Source organism: Schistosoma haematobium, chromosome 6, assembly GCF_000699445.3.
Source record: "Schistosoma haematobium chromosome 6, whole genome shotgun sequence".
Taxonomy (NCBI): Eukaryota; Metazoa; Platyhelminthes; class Trematoda; order Strigeidida; family Schistosomatidae; genus Schistosoma; species Schistosoma haematobium.
Window position 1 is genome coordinate 2,274,202 of NC_067201.1, and position 19,448 is coordinate 2,293,649.

The 19,448-nt window shown below is 35.6% G+C and overlaps 1 protein-coding gene across 1 annotated transcript; it reads right to left on the reverse strand.

Annotated features, from left to right (window-relative positions):
* Window positions 1-9,546: 9,546 nt before the first annotated feature.
* MS3_00008297 (uncharacterized protein) lies at window positions 9,547-19,065 on the reverse strand. The gene is made up of 6 exons (XM_051216660.1): window positions 18,573-19,065; window positions 16,497-16,921; window positions 16,415-16,462; window positions 15,591-15,681; window positions 11,375-11,425; window positions 9,547-11,225 (listed from the first exon to the last, which is right to left on the reverse strand). The coding sequence occupies exons 2-6, from the start codon at window positions 16,556-16,558 to the stop codon at window positions 11,055-11,057; spliced, it is 423 nt and encodes a 140-aa protein (XP_051065253.1). The 5' UTR covers window positions 16,559-16,921; window positions 18,573-19,065; the 3' UTR covers window positions 9,547-11,054.
* Window positions 19,066-19,448: the final 383 nt, after the last annotated feature.

A 19,448-nucleotide genomic window follows, 5' to 3' on the forward strand; every position in this document is an offset into this window, starting at 1 on the left:
AATTCCATGTAAGTTTATCAATTTTTCTATCAAACTGTATGAATTAAGCATGAGTTTAGATTTGTTGATAAGTTGTGTTATAAGTAGCATTGATCTCCTACCAAGAAGTCCACTTATCGACTTAGAATACTCAGATGACATAGTGCTGTTTGTTGAAGACGTTGATAAAATACAGAGTATTTTGGTAGCAGTGAGCAACAATGCCAGGATGTTTGACATCTGCCTCTCTCCTTCGAAATGTGAGTTGTTGCTTCATGACCGGTCTGCGTGAAAACCTGAACTAAGGATAAGTAGTGGAGTAGCCGAACGCGTTAACAAATACACTTACCTTGAAATTCTGATCAGCCCTGATGGGTTGTTGTCTGACGAAATCTCAGCACGGATTCGAAAAGCTCGTTTCGCTTCTACCAACATACATCCCCTATGGCGAAGGCGAGATATTCGCTTGTCATTAAAAGGACGAGTATACTTCGCAGCAGTCCGTTCTGTTCTACTTAACGGCTGTGAAATGTGGTTATTATGAGTAAAAGATACTCGTAAGCTACTAGTAATTGATCACAGACGCCTTAGAAATATTGCTCACATCTGCTTGTATCACTGGGTAAGTTGTAGTGATGTTTGATGCAGGGTATTGTGGGATGATGTTAAATCAGTTGATCAGGTTGTGAATCTTCATCAACTGAGATGATTGGGCCACGTGTTACGTATGCCTGAATACCGATTACCACGACGTGCAGTGCTAACTGGTGTTGAAGATGGTTGGAAGAAAAGTGGTGTGCGGCCAAACCAAAACGTGGCATCAGTGCTTGAAGAAACTAACTGCTAGTCGGAGCCGGGTGACTATTTTATCCGATGGTCGGAAACTCGTGGTGACATGGGTCAGAAGCGATCTCAATGTCGTAGGTGTATACACTCGCTTTCATCCCTTAAAATATGAGATCGAAATCAAATCATAGCTTTCTTTCTACGAAACACTTCCTTCATCCTGTACCATATCCTTATATACAATCTTTATTTTATATATTACCACTATTGACTTAACCACTCCTATGAAACCGGAATTTATCGTGCTGTGCTAATGAGGTGTGGCAACTAATAACGATGCATATGTGTGCCCGGTCAAACGTTGTTGCTGACTGAAACAACATTGAAATAAATTCAATCGATAGTTCAATGAAACTATCATGAATGTAATATTAAAACCATATTCAACTGACCGTTTTAACCATGAAGATACTGTTCATTATGGATGTAGAATGTAGTTTCTTAATAAATATGATTAATAATCCAATAAGTAAACCTATAAATCTGAAATATAAAAGAAAATATGTGTACAACATACGAAGCTCACAGATACAACAGAGCATAGTAATATGCATCGAATGTTCTACATAATATTTATACATAAAATGGTTGAATATGTTGCTCAACTTCTCAGTTCGATATTTTCGAAAGTTTATCAAACTTGTAAAGTGGAATATCTAAGGACTGATCTCTTGAATATTTCATTTCATCGCCCAAATGCCCTGGTACGGCCGATGGTGAGAAGAATTAGCTCTGCCTCTCGAAATGCTCGCACATGGACACGCATATGCAGTCACTACCATAGAAGATGTGCTCACTGTCTTCTTGTGGCGGGGATGTTGTTTACGAAATTGAGAGGATAAAAAGTAAATGTCCACCGATTTGTCCGGGTTACTTCACATGCCGAATGCATTTAGGCAAGCTGGAAAACCGTGATTCCAAATCAGTGATGTACATGAGCTACACAATCCCAAGGAAACAAATGGCACATGAACCAATTGTCGCTCATCGGCTGCTATGGGATTTCATCTGCTGACGTTGCCTTGTGACTCCGTGTGTAGCCCCCTAACAAAACCATCAGCTGTGATCTGGTCACCCAGGCAATATCACAGCCCACACACAAATCAACTGATTTGTGTGGTGCATTTCTATTCTCTGACTCTTTGTCTTAATATTGGAGTTGAAATAAATACATTTCAATATGATCATTTATTGTGACGTAATGTAACACAAAGTGACGATGCTTTCCACCGGGAAAGAAATAAGCTTTATTTCCCTTCCTCAATTATAATATTCTTGTCAAACATGGATCAAATTGCTCATCAAAGTGTATTAATCAATTCATTGAATGATATGTCATGGTAATACATGGAAAATGGTCGTTAGGATTTTTGGGTAATACTTGTATTTAAAACAAATCATGAATTCGTCAATATATAAATGTCGGGCAGTGCGAAAAGCATGTAACCTCTTTATATAATGGGCCCTACAGAAAGCTTTCTTTCATATCAAAACCACATGAGAATACGGAGAGAGAGAGATAAGAAAAAACTTATTGTCTTCAGTGAGCTGATATCTCACAACAGACTTGGTTGTACTCCACTGGTAACGGCTTCCCACTAGAACTCCAGGAGTATCTCTTGAAGTCAGTCACTAGTGAGCAGATGATTATTATCGAAAGGGGTTTGTGGAGATTTTTAGAAATTTTCACAGATTGAAATCATGAGTCAGTTAAAGCTAGACCACCATTGAAAACCTGGGAGCACTGGACGGCCGTTTCGTCCTAGTATGGGACTCCTCAGCAGTGTTTGTCGTACAATGTTCCTACTTGCTCCTTATGTATATCGTTTTATACTACTTATTTACATTCAGTAAGCAGTTGTATTCCTAAACATTTTCACAATTATGTTGCAACGCAAGTTGTACTGTAATATTCTGAAATGTCCACATGTACTAATAATTTTTATTGTATTTATCGTTATGATCACTGTAACGGAAATGCACATTTTGTGCATTTGTTTGAACAAAACAGTTTTCATATAATTTTGCTCTTGGTTCAGGTTTCGGTTGTTCATAAAGTGTTATCAAATTTAGACACAGCTTTCAGCTTTCTTTATTTTCATACTTGAAGGACGCGGTCAAACGCCCCCAGCTACCTCACAAGTTGAGGTTTGTAACTAAATTTTGTGTATTATTTCATAAAGAACCGCTATTGTATACAAATCGTTGTTTTGGAAACTTCGGTTTTTTCGTTATATCATTACGTACTAGATAGTGTCTACATCCATTTGTTTATCTGTTGATGTAAAACGTATGTCGATTGTATAATCAATTGTATCACAAGTCAATGATTTACGTGAAGTTTTGTCCTGTGAACTAGGTGATTTGGTCGTGGAGTTTTCATTGTTCTTCTGGACAACATCATCAGAACAAACTTCAGGTAGAATTGTTCAAATATTTCTACAAAAGACTCATAGCTTGTCATTTTGGCCTTAGTTTTGATTGGCTATTGTCGACCTTCAACGTGTCATTGTCTATCCCTCTATTTTGATTTTTCTCCCTTTATCTTGATTCTTAGTCCTTTATTTGTCTGGGATTTTTTATAAGTCGATAGATTGGATTTATTTTGACGTGTTCGTTGCTGATTGCCCCAGTGCCAAGTTTCTAAAGATTTTTTAGTGATTTTAGTATTCTCATTATCCTAAACCTTAACATTTTCCAAGACAAACGTCAACCAACGGTTTCAACATGCATTCATATAGACGAAGATATGTCATGGCGTTCGACCTCTAATTGATGTTCATACAGGCAAAGATGAAGAAGGCGTCTAATTTGTCCAATGTAGTGTTTTTCGCTAGTGGAACAGTTTATTTTGTAAATGGTTTTTGTGTTTCTATTTTTTTGTCATTTCATCATATGGTTTATATAGGATTGATTGAAGTGATTTTGCCAATTTGTATGCTTTGTCTTTACCAAACGGCTTCAATTATCTCTATGTAATATGTGATTTGTTTTTTATATGTGGTAGGATGATCTGTTTGTTTGTACTTATACTTGAATTATTTTTGCTGGTGTGTTGAATTTATATTGCTTGATGAAGTTGTGTGGCTATCTGTTCTTTTGAAGCACACTCATAAGTTAGTTGTCTTCATTTTTTTTCTTGAGCTTGATTCAGTTGAGCTGAATAAGGCCGTTACATTGGTGAACACCATCAGTTCGTCGTTGTTGATTGGAATCTCCATAAACCTATCCAAAAATTGCATGGGAAATTTGATGGAGTGATTGAATGAATCAAATAAATCTTTCAATGTTCTTGAAATTTCTCCCGATATATTTTATGTTGGGGTTCCAGGAAATATACGATTGGATGTATTAGGATGTTTGTTTGTATACTTTTGGCCTACCGTAGAATCGAGAGATTTTACTCTCCATTGTTCTTGCTTTGATATTTGTCCCACTTTAATCAAAATTGTTTACGATCCCGAAATCCGATCAATATTAAGTCAACATGGAAACCTGGAATAACTGAACGAGTATTTCGTCCAAGTATGATTTGAAGGTTAAGTGTTTATCATACCTTATGACCACCGATTAGAGGGCAGTGACTTATCGATCGGATCAAGGACGCGTAAAATACGTGAGGGCAGTCTACAGTCCTGATTGGTCCAGCTTTCTGCCTAGCCCAGCCAGGTAAGTCCAGAATACCAGTCTCAGCTTCTGCGATATGAATCATGTATTCCAAACATATTCTGTCTATATACCAAACAAGCAGACCAAATCGTACGATAAAATAGAAAATAACATTGGCAAAGGATTCAGCCAAATGTGGCTGTGAATGTGGGAAATAGTAATTGTTAGACAGGGAATAACTCAAGAATCGTAAGTTGTATAATAACAGTTCATAGGGTAAAATAAATCTGTTGATAATAGAGAGACATGAGAATGAATAGTTAAATGAATTAACAATTAAACGATTAAAATATACACATAGTATTTATCCATAAATCGTTCACATATTTACCAGTCATTATATGTATCGAGACCTAACAGTGTTACATCGCGATACCACAGGTCCTGTGTTCGAACCTAGGATGCAGTACCGTGGAGGGGTATTAATGAGGAATACTATACTTCAACAGACCAACCGTTCAGTGTTTCCAGGTTCCCAATGCCTGGTCATTGATCACTTCAAGATCTCAATTAAACGTAACCATTTTCACAACTTTATGCTGATAATTCACTTTTGTTTTTGAATTAATGTTCCATCATAAGTATTGTGAACTTTTTCAAAGTGTTTTTCTTCAAAGGAATTTTTTATCGATGAGTTTGAAAATCTACTGTATATATTAGTCTGAACTTAAGGATTGCCCGTAACATGGTTGGATGGAGAATGCTGGCAATCGGCCTATGCTCCTTCACGAGAAGCAACAGGCATAAGTAAGTAAGTAAATAACTTACTACTGAAGCATAAAATGATTATAACACTATATACTGCTGACTAGTAAGCATTTAGTCAGTAAAATAACGGTATGAATAATATTTTCACTTTGGTTATTCAATTGTATTTCATGCAAGAATATCACCGTAGGAAGCGATTTCCCACAGCTTTAACTCTAAGCTATTCTTCTGTAGACTGTAGAACACAGAACAAGTAAGCTATAGGGCTTGATAAACTTTATCTGTTGCTAAAAAATAAATTATCACCATTAGTGTATAAAATAAACGATACAGTCTAATAACACATGGAAAAAGCACAGACATAAACAACATGCCGAACAGTAACTAGAAGATGGGGAAAATGTGTTAACAAGGCAAATATTGTGTTATAATGAATATCAGATTGTGATTTGTAAATAAACAAGACACAGTTATACGACATCAAAGAAGGTTAATGTGGTGATGAACGTTTCTTTCTACCGTTGGTGAGTTCATTCGTCGATCACATTCTGAAAATTTCCATATGAACGGATACATGAAGTGTACACGTATACATGTTTATATATATATATATATATATATATATATATATATATATATATATATATATATATATATATATATATATATATATATATATATATATATATATATATATATATATATATATATATATATATATTATTTCCATAGTTGAAGTCATGTGTCAATTGAAGCTAGACCACCACGGAAATCCCGAAAGCACTGAATGGCCGTTTCGTCATAGTACGGGACTACTCAGCAGTGCGCATCCACGAATCCGGGCCCCACGGGATTCGAACACAGGACCTATCAGTCCTTTTGACATCAATTTTCGGTCGAATAATAGTGGGAATACTGAATGGAATACAATGAATTTAATTTCCTCATTAAACATCTATGATGTGTTCTCTCTTTTGATATTCTTCTTCTACGACTGAAATTAAGATTAGGCTTATTTCTTCTTATATGAATGTTGCCATTCATGAATAAATAAAACTTCATCAAGTACAGAATGAGATCATATTACATTGTTTGTATGGAAATAACAATGATCTGCTTGTGTTGAAGGATTGATGAAGGAATGATCATGGTGATGATGATGATTCGTTAAAAAGGTAGCAGATTAAGGCTTATTGGTCAGTATCAAAATCTCATAGATCTTGTTTACTACTATCATAGAAATGAAGGTTAGTAGGATTTCACTATTTAACAGCATTTAACGGATTGACAATACCGATATCATCATTGAAGAGAATATGAAACTGACTGACAACTGAAACATGAATATTGAATAGATATTCATCATTAAAATCTACAAACCGATGCAAAAGTGATTCAATATTCAAACATTCATAGTTCTATTCTGAAATGAAGGTAACATGAGAGTATGGAGAAGAACCAGACAATAGAACATTGAGTCACATCTCATTACATTTGCCATTTCGTCTATGTGTATGGATACATAGAACTACAAAAGTGTATTTTACCAATACACTTACAAGTGATGGAAAATATGCTTAGACGGTTTTGTTGTAATCAGTTGTTTTCGAATATCCCAATAAAAGCCGAGAGCAGAAAACGATGTTGAACATAAACAGATCACAAGGTTGACCATAAAATAACTCTGAACATCTTGTAGTGGAATTTTCCAAATCAAATGCTCAATTTTTCGGAAACATTACTCGATGTAAAACTCAAAGTTTTATGATGTAACTACAATAAGTTGATCACTTTGAATGCATTTTATAACCAAGGGTGATAGGGTCAGTTCTTATGATTTACATAATACAATACTTTTTATCAGTATGAGGTTTCGTAGAGATCGTAGGATTTTCATAGTTTGCATTTGTGGACTGAGCTTAAGGCATCACTAAAAACAAGAAAGTATTGGATATCCATCCTTTATTTCTATTGACCACTCTGCATTCAAATTGACCATCATCAGTCCTCTATAAAGATGTCTTGACAATGATATGTGTGACTTGATTCCTTGAAATGTATAACACTATTGCATCGCATTTTGTTTTCAAATCAACTCCGTATTTTCAGTATACAAACGAAACTTATGTCAAATATTCATTATTATCATCACTTACTCCAACAAACGCTCAACGAACAACATTGTCGAATTTCTGTGAAGTGGAAATGGATATAGCCAGGAAATATTCCTTTTTCAATCATATTTATATCATGGCCCCCCATGTATATGACTTAATGGAGTAATTAATCCTTCGCAAGTTTATGTGCTTCCGCAGATGTCTTAAACTGACTGCTGAGTATGTGTTGGTAGGTTGAATGAGTGTTCATATATTTATTGATGAGAATTTCACCTTACTGTCATAATATTCAACAGTTCCCAGTATTTTTGGAGCTCACATGATTCAATACTTTGGCGTTTCTACCAAGTTATATTAGTTTGTTTGCTACCCGCACAGATCGAAGTCATAGAGACAACATACAATGCCAGTTGACTTACTTAAGAATGGTCCTTCAATGATTTTATTGGAAGGATGTTTTTGGACTGTTAATGTTGATGGATGAAATACACAGTCACTTGATAATACAGATTGATAGAATATAGTCAAATTAATACTGTTAGAAAGGTCAAATGATTGATCGATATTAACTTTGAAATGATGGACTGATATCAGAAGACAAGATACGTATCAACATAATAGGTTTCCTCTCTTCACAAAATCATGCACTTTTATAGAAAACAAGAATAAACATAATTAGTAGTTCATCAACATATAAATGACTGATTGGTTAGATGTCTCTATATGCAAGTTACTCTCCAGTGAACTGAATGACTAACGATCAGAATCAATTCTTGCTGTATCTGATCACAAGCCTTCTACAAACTGAAGTATGATTCATCTGTAATAATAACATTCATAAAATGGGAATGCTTGATCAAGCTCTTTATGTTAGCAGACTGTTCAATAAAATAGATAAGATCATTATGATTGTCTAAAGCTTGCTAATCTACTCACTACTTTTGAGGATTTATTTGACAATACAAGTCAAAACAACAAGACTTGTCTGACACAGATTCAGACCTGATTCAAACTACGTTGATTTAGCCTCTTTCGCTTTTAATAAAATAGATTAGAATGATCATGAATAGATCAAACATCTTACCACTTGTTGGTTATCCTCCTCACTTGATACAAGATGGATAAATATACAATCAAGTTTATTTTTAATTACCTAATGCAACAACAGTTTATGAACAACGTTTCTTAACGTTTTAAACTCATAACCCGAATAAAATAATTTCCAACTGTGTAGTATAAAAACTGGAGATTCATCAAAAATACTGAATGAATTAGGAATTAAAATTTTACGATCAACTTGTTAGCGACCCAATGAAATACGATCACTAGTATAGGGATTGTGGAGATTATTAACTTTTTGATTGAGATCATAAACCGATTGATGTAAGACCACCACCTTTGTAAACCTGGAAGCACTGGACGGCCGTTTCATCCTATTGTGGGACTCCTTAGCAGTGCGCATCCACGATCCCGCTCGCAGGATCCAAACCGAGGGCCTTCGGTCTCGCGCGCGAACGCTTAACCAAGTGGACCACTGAGCCGGCATCCAATGTTGATAGTGTCTGACACCAACCAATCCACGAAATTGCGCGACCAACTTCCATTGTACTGAGGTAGATACCTGTCTCTACCCGACATACGATCACTTGTTGAATGGAATCAAGCTTACTCAAAATCAATATTTGTTTGCTATTTATAAAATCATTTTTCTCTAATTATTCAGTACTGATCGATCAAACATGACACTGATCAAATATGATATGCATCATGAAGCACTATAGAAAATATTTTAGTCCAACACAAGGCCATTGATCGTCTGAATAGCTCAGTGATGACATCTTAGACTGTGAAGTTATATGATACGAATCCGAATCCATTAGGCAGAATCAATTCCATTTCTTCTGATCAGTGTAGAATATCAAGATAACACTGTTCAGGGTTCCATGTTAGCTATCTTCAATTGCCAAAATGAACACACAACAAATTGACTAATAAAATTCGATTTGCATTGAAAGACTAAACAAACATTAGATTGGCCATTACTTATCGATCAATCAGTTGTAATACCATTTAGTCATGACGAATTATAACACGACATACTCTATGCTAAAGTGTAAACAATCCTCATAACGAATATTTTAGGCATTATGTGTAATAAACATTGTTGAGATCATCAGTCAATTGAGGCTTGACCACCATGGTTTTCTTTCACGTTTTCCATGGTGGTCTAGTTTCAATTGACTACTGATCCCAACCATTCAGAAAAACCCTTCTGATACACTTGATTACTTGTGGATTCTATCTAGGGTTTTAAATAGTCTCATTATTGATCAACTGAAATATAAACAAATACATATTTTTGGTCGGTGTGTGTTTAAGAGATAGAAGAATAACGAAATGAATAAACCACTAATACGTTACATAATTCAAATATCATAGTACCTGAATTTTTAAATAGTTATGTCGAAGAAATCCGCCCAGGACGAACAAATGGCACAATAGACCAGTTAATTACGGACAAATAGACAGTGGGAAATCACAAACCTTTACCAATACTTTGAAAAGGTTGATGACTATATGGTCTCACTAGCGAAGCGTATAAACCTTAAATGTTCAAAACGATAGGAACTGAGTTTCAGTCTTAGTGTGAACAACATCGAGATGCATACTCAACTGGCTGACAAGTTCCAAATACAATAAGACTTATGTCCTGGATTGCGTTCCTAAAGACAAAGCGACGAGGTCATGTGAATAATGTGTGAAATGAGCAGAAAATAAAACGATGAACGTAACAGTGGATATGATATTAACAAAAATATTATCTCAAGTGATGGGCTGCAAAAAATGGTCATTTTTGTTACCGATAGTTCGTAAAGGATACGGTAGGGAAAAGAAATGAACAAAACACTTTTGTAAACATACAGGTGGTTGGAAAATTCCAAAGATCATTTTCTCAGCTTTATATGGTTATCGGTGATGCACACACCATGAAAGCTTTATTGGCATTCAATATACGGACTATATATTTAAGCTCCCATCGATTTTAATTCAATTTTTAATTGAATGGATCACCCCGTAGTTTTTATTTGGACTAGACTTTGATCAGATTTAGTTCGTATATGCAAATCCTATTCAAATTATCTAGGTATACTCATTGTCACACGTTTTTATAGAATAGTTGTGGTGTGTTTATTAGTGGAATCCAGGAAGTTGGTTTCATCCTATTTGGAACTCATTAGCTAGATGTACTTGTATCCAAACAGTGAACGTCCAGTTCGAAAAACACTAGATGCCACTATTGAGACAATAAATTTTCTTTGTCTACTTCTAGTTGTAATTAAGGCGGCTGATGTTGTCTTGGTTTGGGTTCACGTGCATTAGGTGCATACACTTTCTGTCTTCCCTCAAACTATGAGATTGAAGTCGCTTCAAATCTTTCTACCAACTAATTCTTTCTTCCTGTACATTATCTTTATATACAATCTTTCTTTAATATATTACGACCATTGGAGTAACAACTTCTATGAATTCGGTGTTCATCTTGTTGTGATTAAGAGGTATGGCAACTTCGATTGATGCATAAATATGCGTGGTTCTACATTGTGAATGATTATAAGAGGCGAACGTCTATTTAACAGAACATCTATTATAAATAACAAAGCCATTTACAATAATCGTCAAACATATAAAAACATTCAATGGAATAGCATCTATTCATCATGATCAATCATTGTCTCATTCAGTATTCCCACTGTTCCAATGACAATCGATGAATGAATTTAAACTAAATTGTGAAACGACAATTAGGGAGATGTATTCATAAGACCGTAAGAAAGTAATGTACAGAACATCAGACTGTTCTTCTTTACCGGATCTACACAAATAATATGCTGTGTATACAATCACCTGTAATAATCAAAACATATATGATTAATTCATTAGTATCAGAAGGGATTTTGGTGGATATTATCGTAGTATAATAATAGTTCGCGCACGAGATCGTCAATGGACGGTTGTTCTTTGTATTTACATTTTATTATTTATTCACAACTTACAATTAAAATTGCACACCACCAACTTATCCAGGATGTATCTAGTACATAATGCTGGAATAAATGAAAGAAAACAGTTCACGTCAATTCATCATGTATCTATATGATTATCAGTGAATAAACAGTATCACTCTACTAATTAACTCTACCGATTTTAAACTAACATGTAGGTGACTGACTGACTGACTTCATGTAAGAGTTCAGTCAGTCAGTGATCATGAATTTCGAAATCATTTACCCATCCCGTCTCATACTTGACATTTGGCCAAACAACGAATTAGTTTGTTTAATGACTGTATCGTGAAACATTCATGTTAGTGATTCTAAGAACATGAAATCACTGGTGAAGGAACCACTATGGAGAGCAACTGGAAGAGGATCAAAGAGACAATCACTTCAACAAATAATGAGTTCCTTGGCCACAAGGAATGGATCTTTGCAGATACACTGGATAAGATTCAAAAAAGGTGGAACAAGAAGGCAGCAATCCATAACAGCTGAACAAAAGCAGAGGAAGCCAAGGAGCAAGCTGAATACACATCAATAAACAAGCAAGTGAAGAGGAGTATGAGAACCGACAAACGTAAATATGTGGAAGACTTAGCAATGACAGCGAAAAAGACTGCAAGAAAAGAAAACATGAAACACTCGTATGGTACAACAAAGAAACTCGTTGAAAATCATCGTAAACCAGAAAGACTAGTGGACAGGAATAAAAGCAACGTAATCACCGATATCAAAGAATAGCGAAACAGTTTGGTAGAATACTTGAAATAACTCTTGAATCTATCAGCTCCACTGAACCCACCAAACATCGAATCAGCACCCACGGACCTCTCAATCGATGTTGGCCCACCAACAATTGAAGAAATCAGCACGGCCATTAGACAAATCAACAGTGTCAAAGCAGCAGGACCAGACAACATTACGGTAGAGGCACAGAAAGATGATGTAGTAGTAACTGCAAAGACACTTCACATTCTCTTCAGCAAAGTTTCAGATAAAGAACAAGTACCAAAAAACTGCAAAGAAGGAATTCTAATCAAAATACCAAAGAAAGGCGATGTCAACAGAATGATGTACTGCGTAGACATCCAAATTCGAGATCAACAGGCAGGATTCCGTAAGGGTCGATCGTGTACAAACCATATCGCAACTCTACGGATCATTATGGAACTATCAACTGAACGAGATTCATCACCCAATATCATTTATATTGACTATGAGAAAGTATTTGATAGCGTGTACAGAACAAAACTATGGAAGCTACTTCAACAATACAGCGCGCCTGAGAAAATAGCCAATATCAAACAGAATTCCTTTGATGGATTTAACTGTAAAATCGTGCCTGGCGGACACTTGACAGAGTCGTCCGAAGTGAAGAACAGTGTCAGGCAAAGTTGCTTACTCTCACCCTTTCTCGTTCTCGGATGATCGAATAAACTATGAAGACGTCAACATCCAGGGTGAAGAAGGGGATCCACCAGCTAGCTGGGATGCACCTGGACGATCTAGACATCGCAGATGATCTGGCACTTCTGTTACACATGCAACAACAAATGCAGGAGAAAGAGACCACTGAAGCCGCAGCCTCAACATCAGTAGGTCTCAAAATACAGAAAGGGAAAAGCAACATTCTCCCATACAATACAGTATGCACTAATCCATTCACGTTTGACGGAGAAGATTTGGAAGATGTGAAAACCTTGACATATCTGGGCATCATCATTGATGAACACGGAGAATCTGATGTAAAGGCGAGGATCGGCAAAGCAAGAGCAGCATATTTACAAATGAAGTACATCTGAAACTAAGAACAACTCTCTGTCAAACAACACCAAACTCATAATTTTTAATAGAAATGTCATCACAGTTCTACTGTGCGGTATTGAAACTTGAAGAACTACGAAAGCCAGAGGATTCAGGTGTTTATTAACAGTTGTCTAAGCAAAATACTTCGGATCCATTGGTCAGACACTACACTATCAGCAGCAACCTAATGTGGGAAAGAACAAGTGAACTTTTAGCGGAGGAGGAAATCATGAAGAAGCGCTGGAAGTGGATACGACACACATTGAGGAAAGCATCCAACTGCGTCGCAATGCAAGCCCTAACCTGGAATCGTCAAGGCCAAAGAAGAAGAGGAAGAACAAAGAACAAATTACTCTGAGAAATTGGGGTAGACATGCGAGGTATGAACAAAAATTGGATCGAACTAGAAAGGAAGGCCCAGGACAGAGTGGGTTGGATAATGCTGGCAGGCGGCCCATGCTCCACTGGGAGTAACAGCCGTAAGTGGATAAGTAAGTAAGTAACTTGATGAAAGTATCATTTTCGGTAAAAAAAAAACACTACGGCAGCGAAATAATGCGAATGAACGTTCAAAGTAGTTGAACATGTATAAGAAAACAAAGATTTGGTTGGAATATTCCTCAATGAAATATAAATTGGAAATGTATTTCTATTTCGGTGTAGGGAAATGTTGTGTCCCGAAAAGAATAATGAGTGGTAACTTTTTCGGATCAAGTTATGGACCAATATTATGTGTATATTTTTGTCTTATTATTGTTAATTAAGCAAAATATTCACATTCATATCTCTCTTATCATAAGCTTTATTTTGACCTATGAACTGTTATTATACAAATTACCATTCTTGAGTTATTTCCTGTCTGTTAATCACTTCCTCCCGCATTCACAGACATATTTAGACAGATCTTGTAAAAATGTTCTTTTCTGCTTTATGCTACGTTGTGTTCTACTTGACTATCATATAAACAGTGTATATTTGAAATACATGATTCATATTGCAGAGGATGAAATTGATGTTCTGGACCTAACTGACCGGGCTAAGCGGAAGGCAGGGCTTATCAGGACTGTAGGCTGCAAGCACGTGTCTTATGCGTCCTTGATCCGATCGATAGTTTGCTGCTTCTGATTGGCGGCTTCAGGCTATAACAGAAACGTTTCACCGGTATTCACATTCAGCGAATATAGTTGGGAAAGCTGTAGCTATTCGAGTAAACCATTAACGAATCAATAATAATCACTAATTACTACTAGTTTGTGCATATCTATGATTAGACAAACTTACGTTGGAAAGTGCCGCCCCTATAATCAATAAAATGATTCAAACTCCCCCAAATACACACCATATCGAGAACAAGATTATCTCCAATTTTCTTTCTCGAACTCGTAGCTTTACACCCAATAAAATCGCTAAGCTGGCCAACGCGGTATCCACAGTTACAGAAATAATTATTTCATACCATTTTGTATGTAAATTTAGTAATCCAACACCAATAATCATAATTATCAACTGAATAGGGAAAAAGTAGTATCATCAAATTGATTACCATTAGTTTAAAAGTTGAATCAGTCTACTATTGGACAAATAATGAAAGAATAATCTTCACTGTCCTGCATTTGATTGAAATGCTTAACAATGAATAGTTATGGATACAAGCACATAACAAGGAATCTCTATCCATGTCTATCATAATGACAAACTTGAAATATCTTCAAAACTAATTCGCTCATCCATTACACATGACCATTTTATATGAGGTTTCGTTCTCACCTAAGCGGTGTGAATTATACCAATTTGGGTAAACCAACAACTACGACAGCTAGTAATGTCTGCGACTTGAAGCACTAAATGATGACTTGTGTCTCATAGAACACAAGTTCAGTGATAGACAAAGTGTGTGTGGATGATTATACAAATGAAAATGATACAAATTCAATTTGTTTAGTTGCTTTTCTGTGTTCACAGCTCATTCCACATCTTGCAAATGGTTATCACAACAAACGTAGATAAGAGTGGAATGTACCGGTATTATGTGTAACCATGTCTACTCATTTCTCAATTGTCCATAACATGGACAGTCAGATACCTTCTAATGTTATATTATTTTCGCCAGTTATCAGTCAAGTAATAGCTCATGATTCGACCGGATCATCATTATACGTCAACATTGTTATGAAATCAGTGAAACTATAGAAACTCGGTCTCTACACATGATGTCATCCTTAAATAAATTACAACGATCAAACTCATCTATTCAAGTCAACCTTAAAAGATCATTTGATCCTGATCACCGTTATCAAACGAACATGACAACATTGATGTTTTATTCAACAAACAACACTCAACTAAATGCAATCGATGATTGGATGAAACTATCATGAATGTAATATTAAAACCATATTCAACTGACCGTTATAACCATGAAGACAGTGTTCATTATGGATGTGGAATGTAGTTTCTTAATCAATATGATTGCTAATCCAATAAGTAAACCTATAAATCTGAAATATAAAAGAAAATATGTGTACAACATACGAAGCTCACAGATACAACAGAGCATAGTAATATGCATCAAATGTTCTACACAATATGTATGCATAAAATGGTTGAACACGTTCCTCACCTACTACTCAGTTCAACATTTTCAAAAGTTTGTCAAACTTGTAAAGTGGAATACCTAAGGAATGATCTCTTAAATATTTCATTTCATCACACAAATGCCCTGGTACGACAGATTTTGGAGAGGATTAGCTCTCCCTCACGAAACGCTCTCATATGGACACCCATATACAGTCACTAACACGGAAGAAATATTCATTCCTTTTTTGTGGAGAGGGTGCTGTTTAAGAAATTGAGAGTATATAAGGCGAATATTCGGCTATTTGGCGGGTTAGTGCATATGCTGAATCCATTTGAGTAAGTTGGAAAACCGTGATTTACATGGGCTCCACAAACCTAAGGAAAAGAAATGGAATATTAACCAGCTGCCATTGGATTACATCTGCTGACGTTGCTTTGTGACTCCGAGTGTGGCCCTCTAACAAAACCACCGGCTTCGCTCTGGTCACCCGGACAATATCACAGCCCACACACAGATCAACTGATTTGTGTGGCATATACGTAGTCTTTGACTATTTGTACTAATCAGTTCATTAAATAATACGTAATAGTATTACATGGAAAATTGTTGTTATGATTTTCGCGTAATACATGCATTAAAAACATATTACTTACGTTAATATGACACCACTGAGAACAACTGGTTCCGCATAATGATGGAAGCTGAATATGTCAAATGGAATGATAAATCTCTTACGTGCAATTAGAATTATTCTGACAATTTATCTCTGAAACACTATCCAATGCCAATTTCATCATCGTTTAACTATCTGTAATAGAGATTTGTCAACAATTCACCTTCCTCAACCACTAATTCTAAACTCAACTGAAATGAGTAAGAATTCACAATAATACAGTAATGGAGATAAACAATTTCATGGATTACATAAAACCTTAAATATTCATTCACATGACTATTTCTTGCCTCATTCATCAATGTTTCACAACAAGTTTGGATTCATGGACAGAATTTGAATTCCATCTGACTAGTTTGCTGTATCATCTTCACAAGATTAAAAACAAACATTGAAAGCCGACGAAAACTGTTCTCATCAGATTCATTGTAGTTGCTCACTACATAAGATGGGGTGACTTGTAGTCATTAACGTTATCGCACTCAATCTAAAGAAATAGATCATTAACAATGACTAATGCATCCTTCCATATAAATAATTCTCAATAGAAGTATGTTGTTGCCTACGTTAAGCTATCTCTTTTACTATGATATATTTTTGGTTAAAAAGTCAACGTCATGCAATCGAAGCTTGATCGCTCTACCATCTTCTATGGAAAACACTTTGTTGAATAGACTGATGATCCTGGTGTGTATATTACGAATGAGGATTTATACCTCCTCATATCCTCTTGAAATGAATGAGTTTTTGCATTTCAATTAACGATGGTCTGTTGTTAATGGTCTCATACGTGATCCTCGAAACGCAAACTTAATTCAAAAAGCTTATTGTAATATCATGAAGTTTGTACTATTAGACATTCCGTATTGAAAACAATGTGAAAGGCTACTTTTTGCGGAATAATAATTTGCTCGTACCTCTTCCTCTCTCTCCGTCTTCTCATGTGGTTTTGATATGAAAGAAGGCTTTGCGTTCGACCGATTATATAGTGAGGTTACGTGCTTTGCACATTGCTCGACATTTATATTGACGATTTCTTGACTCTAGTTGTTACCTATTGTTCATTAGTGTTCTCGATTATTGGCGATATTTGATTTTTAGGAAAGATTTTGCCATATTGTGGAGACTGCTTAAGGTAATAAGTAGGGTGTGTGATAAATCTTTCAAGATCATTACAAACATGGTTGTGGATAGACATTGAAAATGTTGCAAACTGCTGACAAGTTATGCCGTAATAAATATTTACCATATATATTTCATCTTGTACATCTTGTTGTTGAACCAATACATGAGAATCTATGAGAACCTCTCTCGTGTTTGTAAAAGAAACTCGTCAGAATCATTTGTGCTGAGAGTTATATTTTGTGCTGATAACATATTTTGATTTGGCCGTCTCTAGCTTTATTCTAGCCATCCTAAACACTAGTAAGCATTGCGCGTCGTGGTAATCTGTGTTCGGGAATATTTGGCTCAACCATCTCAGTCGCTGAAGATTCACAACCACATCAATTGATTTAACATCGTGCTCTAATACCATGCGTCTCACATCACTTCTATTAACCTAGTGATACCAGTAGATGTGGAAAACGTTTTTAAGGGACCTGTGATCAATTACTAGTAGCTCACGGGTATCTTTTACTCCTACTGACCGTTAAGTAGAGCAAAAAGAACTGCTGCGCAGTATACTCGTCATTTTATTGATTGACGGATATCTCGCCTTCGCCATAGGTGATGTAATTTGACAAAAGGCAAACGGGATTTTCGAACACGTGCTGAGCTTTTGTCAGACAACAACACATTAGGGTTGATCGGATTTCCAAGGTAAGTGGAGTTGTTGACGCGTTCAACTGCACTCCCTATCCTTAGTTCTGGTGTTCATGCAGACCTGTCCTGAAGCAACAACTCTCATTTAGAGGGGAAGATGAGGATCTCAAACATCCTGGCATTGTTGCTCACTGCTACCAAAATGCTCTGTATTTTAGCGGCATCTTCACCAAACAGAACAATGTCATTTACGTATTCTAGGTCGATAAGTTAACCTTCTGGTAGCTCATCAATCCTACTTATAATACAACTTATCAACAAATCTAAATTCATGCTTAATTCATACAGTTTGATAGAAAAATTGATAAACTTACATGGAATTATTCGAATGTTCAGTATTACTAATGATCCATACAATAAAATTACACAAATTTATAACGAAATTCATTAATTGCTTCATTGAACTTTGGTTAAGCGAACATTGTACAAAACAACAAAATAAGTGATTTGGTTACAAATCGATATGATGGAAAGAAAAGTCAATTTTCGATTGGATTTACTCATGATGAATTTTCGTTCCAGATTATGTCCGTTTTCTTTTCTCTCGTATGATATTTTATTCTGTATAATATACGATATGAACTATGCTCAGTATGTGATTTGTTATAACTCAAAGTGTTTTTCATACATGTGATTTCATCTTAATTATTAATAAAAATGTGTGTACAATCAATATATAAATGAGTGTACTTCCTAGTAGAATCATTTTCGACGTTGTCATAGTGTTTAAATGTTACGTAATCATCATTTATACCAGTCTTTGTGTTCTTACATTCTCGTTGTGGGAAGCGCAGAGGTCCCTCGTTCCGAGTATAAGTGATAAGCGTCTCCGACAGAACACTGAGCGACGAACAGATACAAAAGTTAGCAGTCAAACCACAGATTACAACAGAAATCGAACAAACTGCATTTAACTGTTAGTTTATTTAGAAAAAATAAGTGATGGCACTTTGAAATGGAAATAATCAGTGATCTTATTTATCCGATAAGCTCAGTAACTGAATGGAGTCTCTACGGAGAATAGATGTCAGATAAGGCACCATTAATTTCTATTTCTTGATAATATAATTAATTTCTGTGGTCAAAATCGACACATCTTGCAAACTATGAATAAAAAATATATATATATATTGTTGCAGTAGGAAGTATAGGAAACCTAAACGCCATCGTCAAAATGTTGTAATTTTATC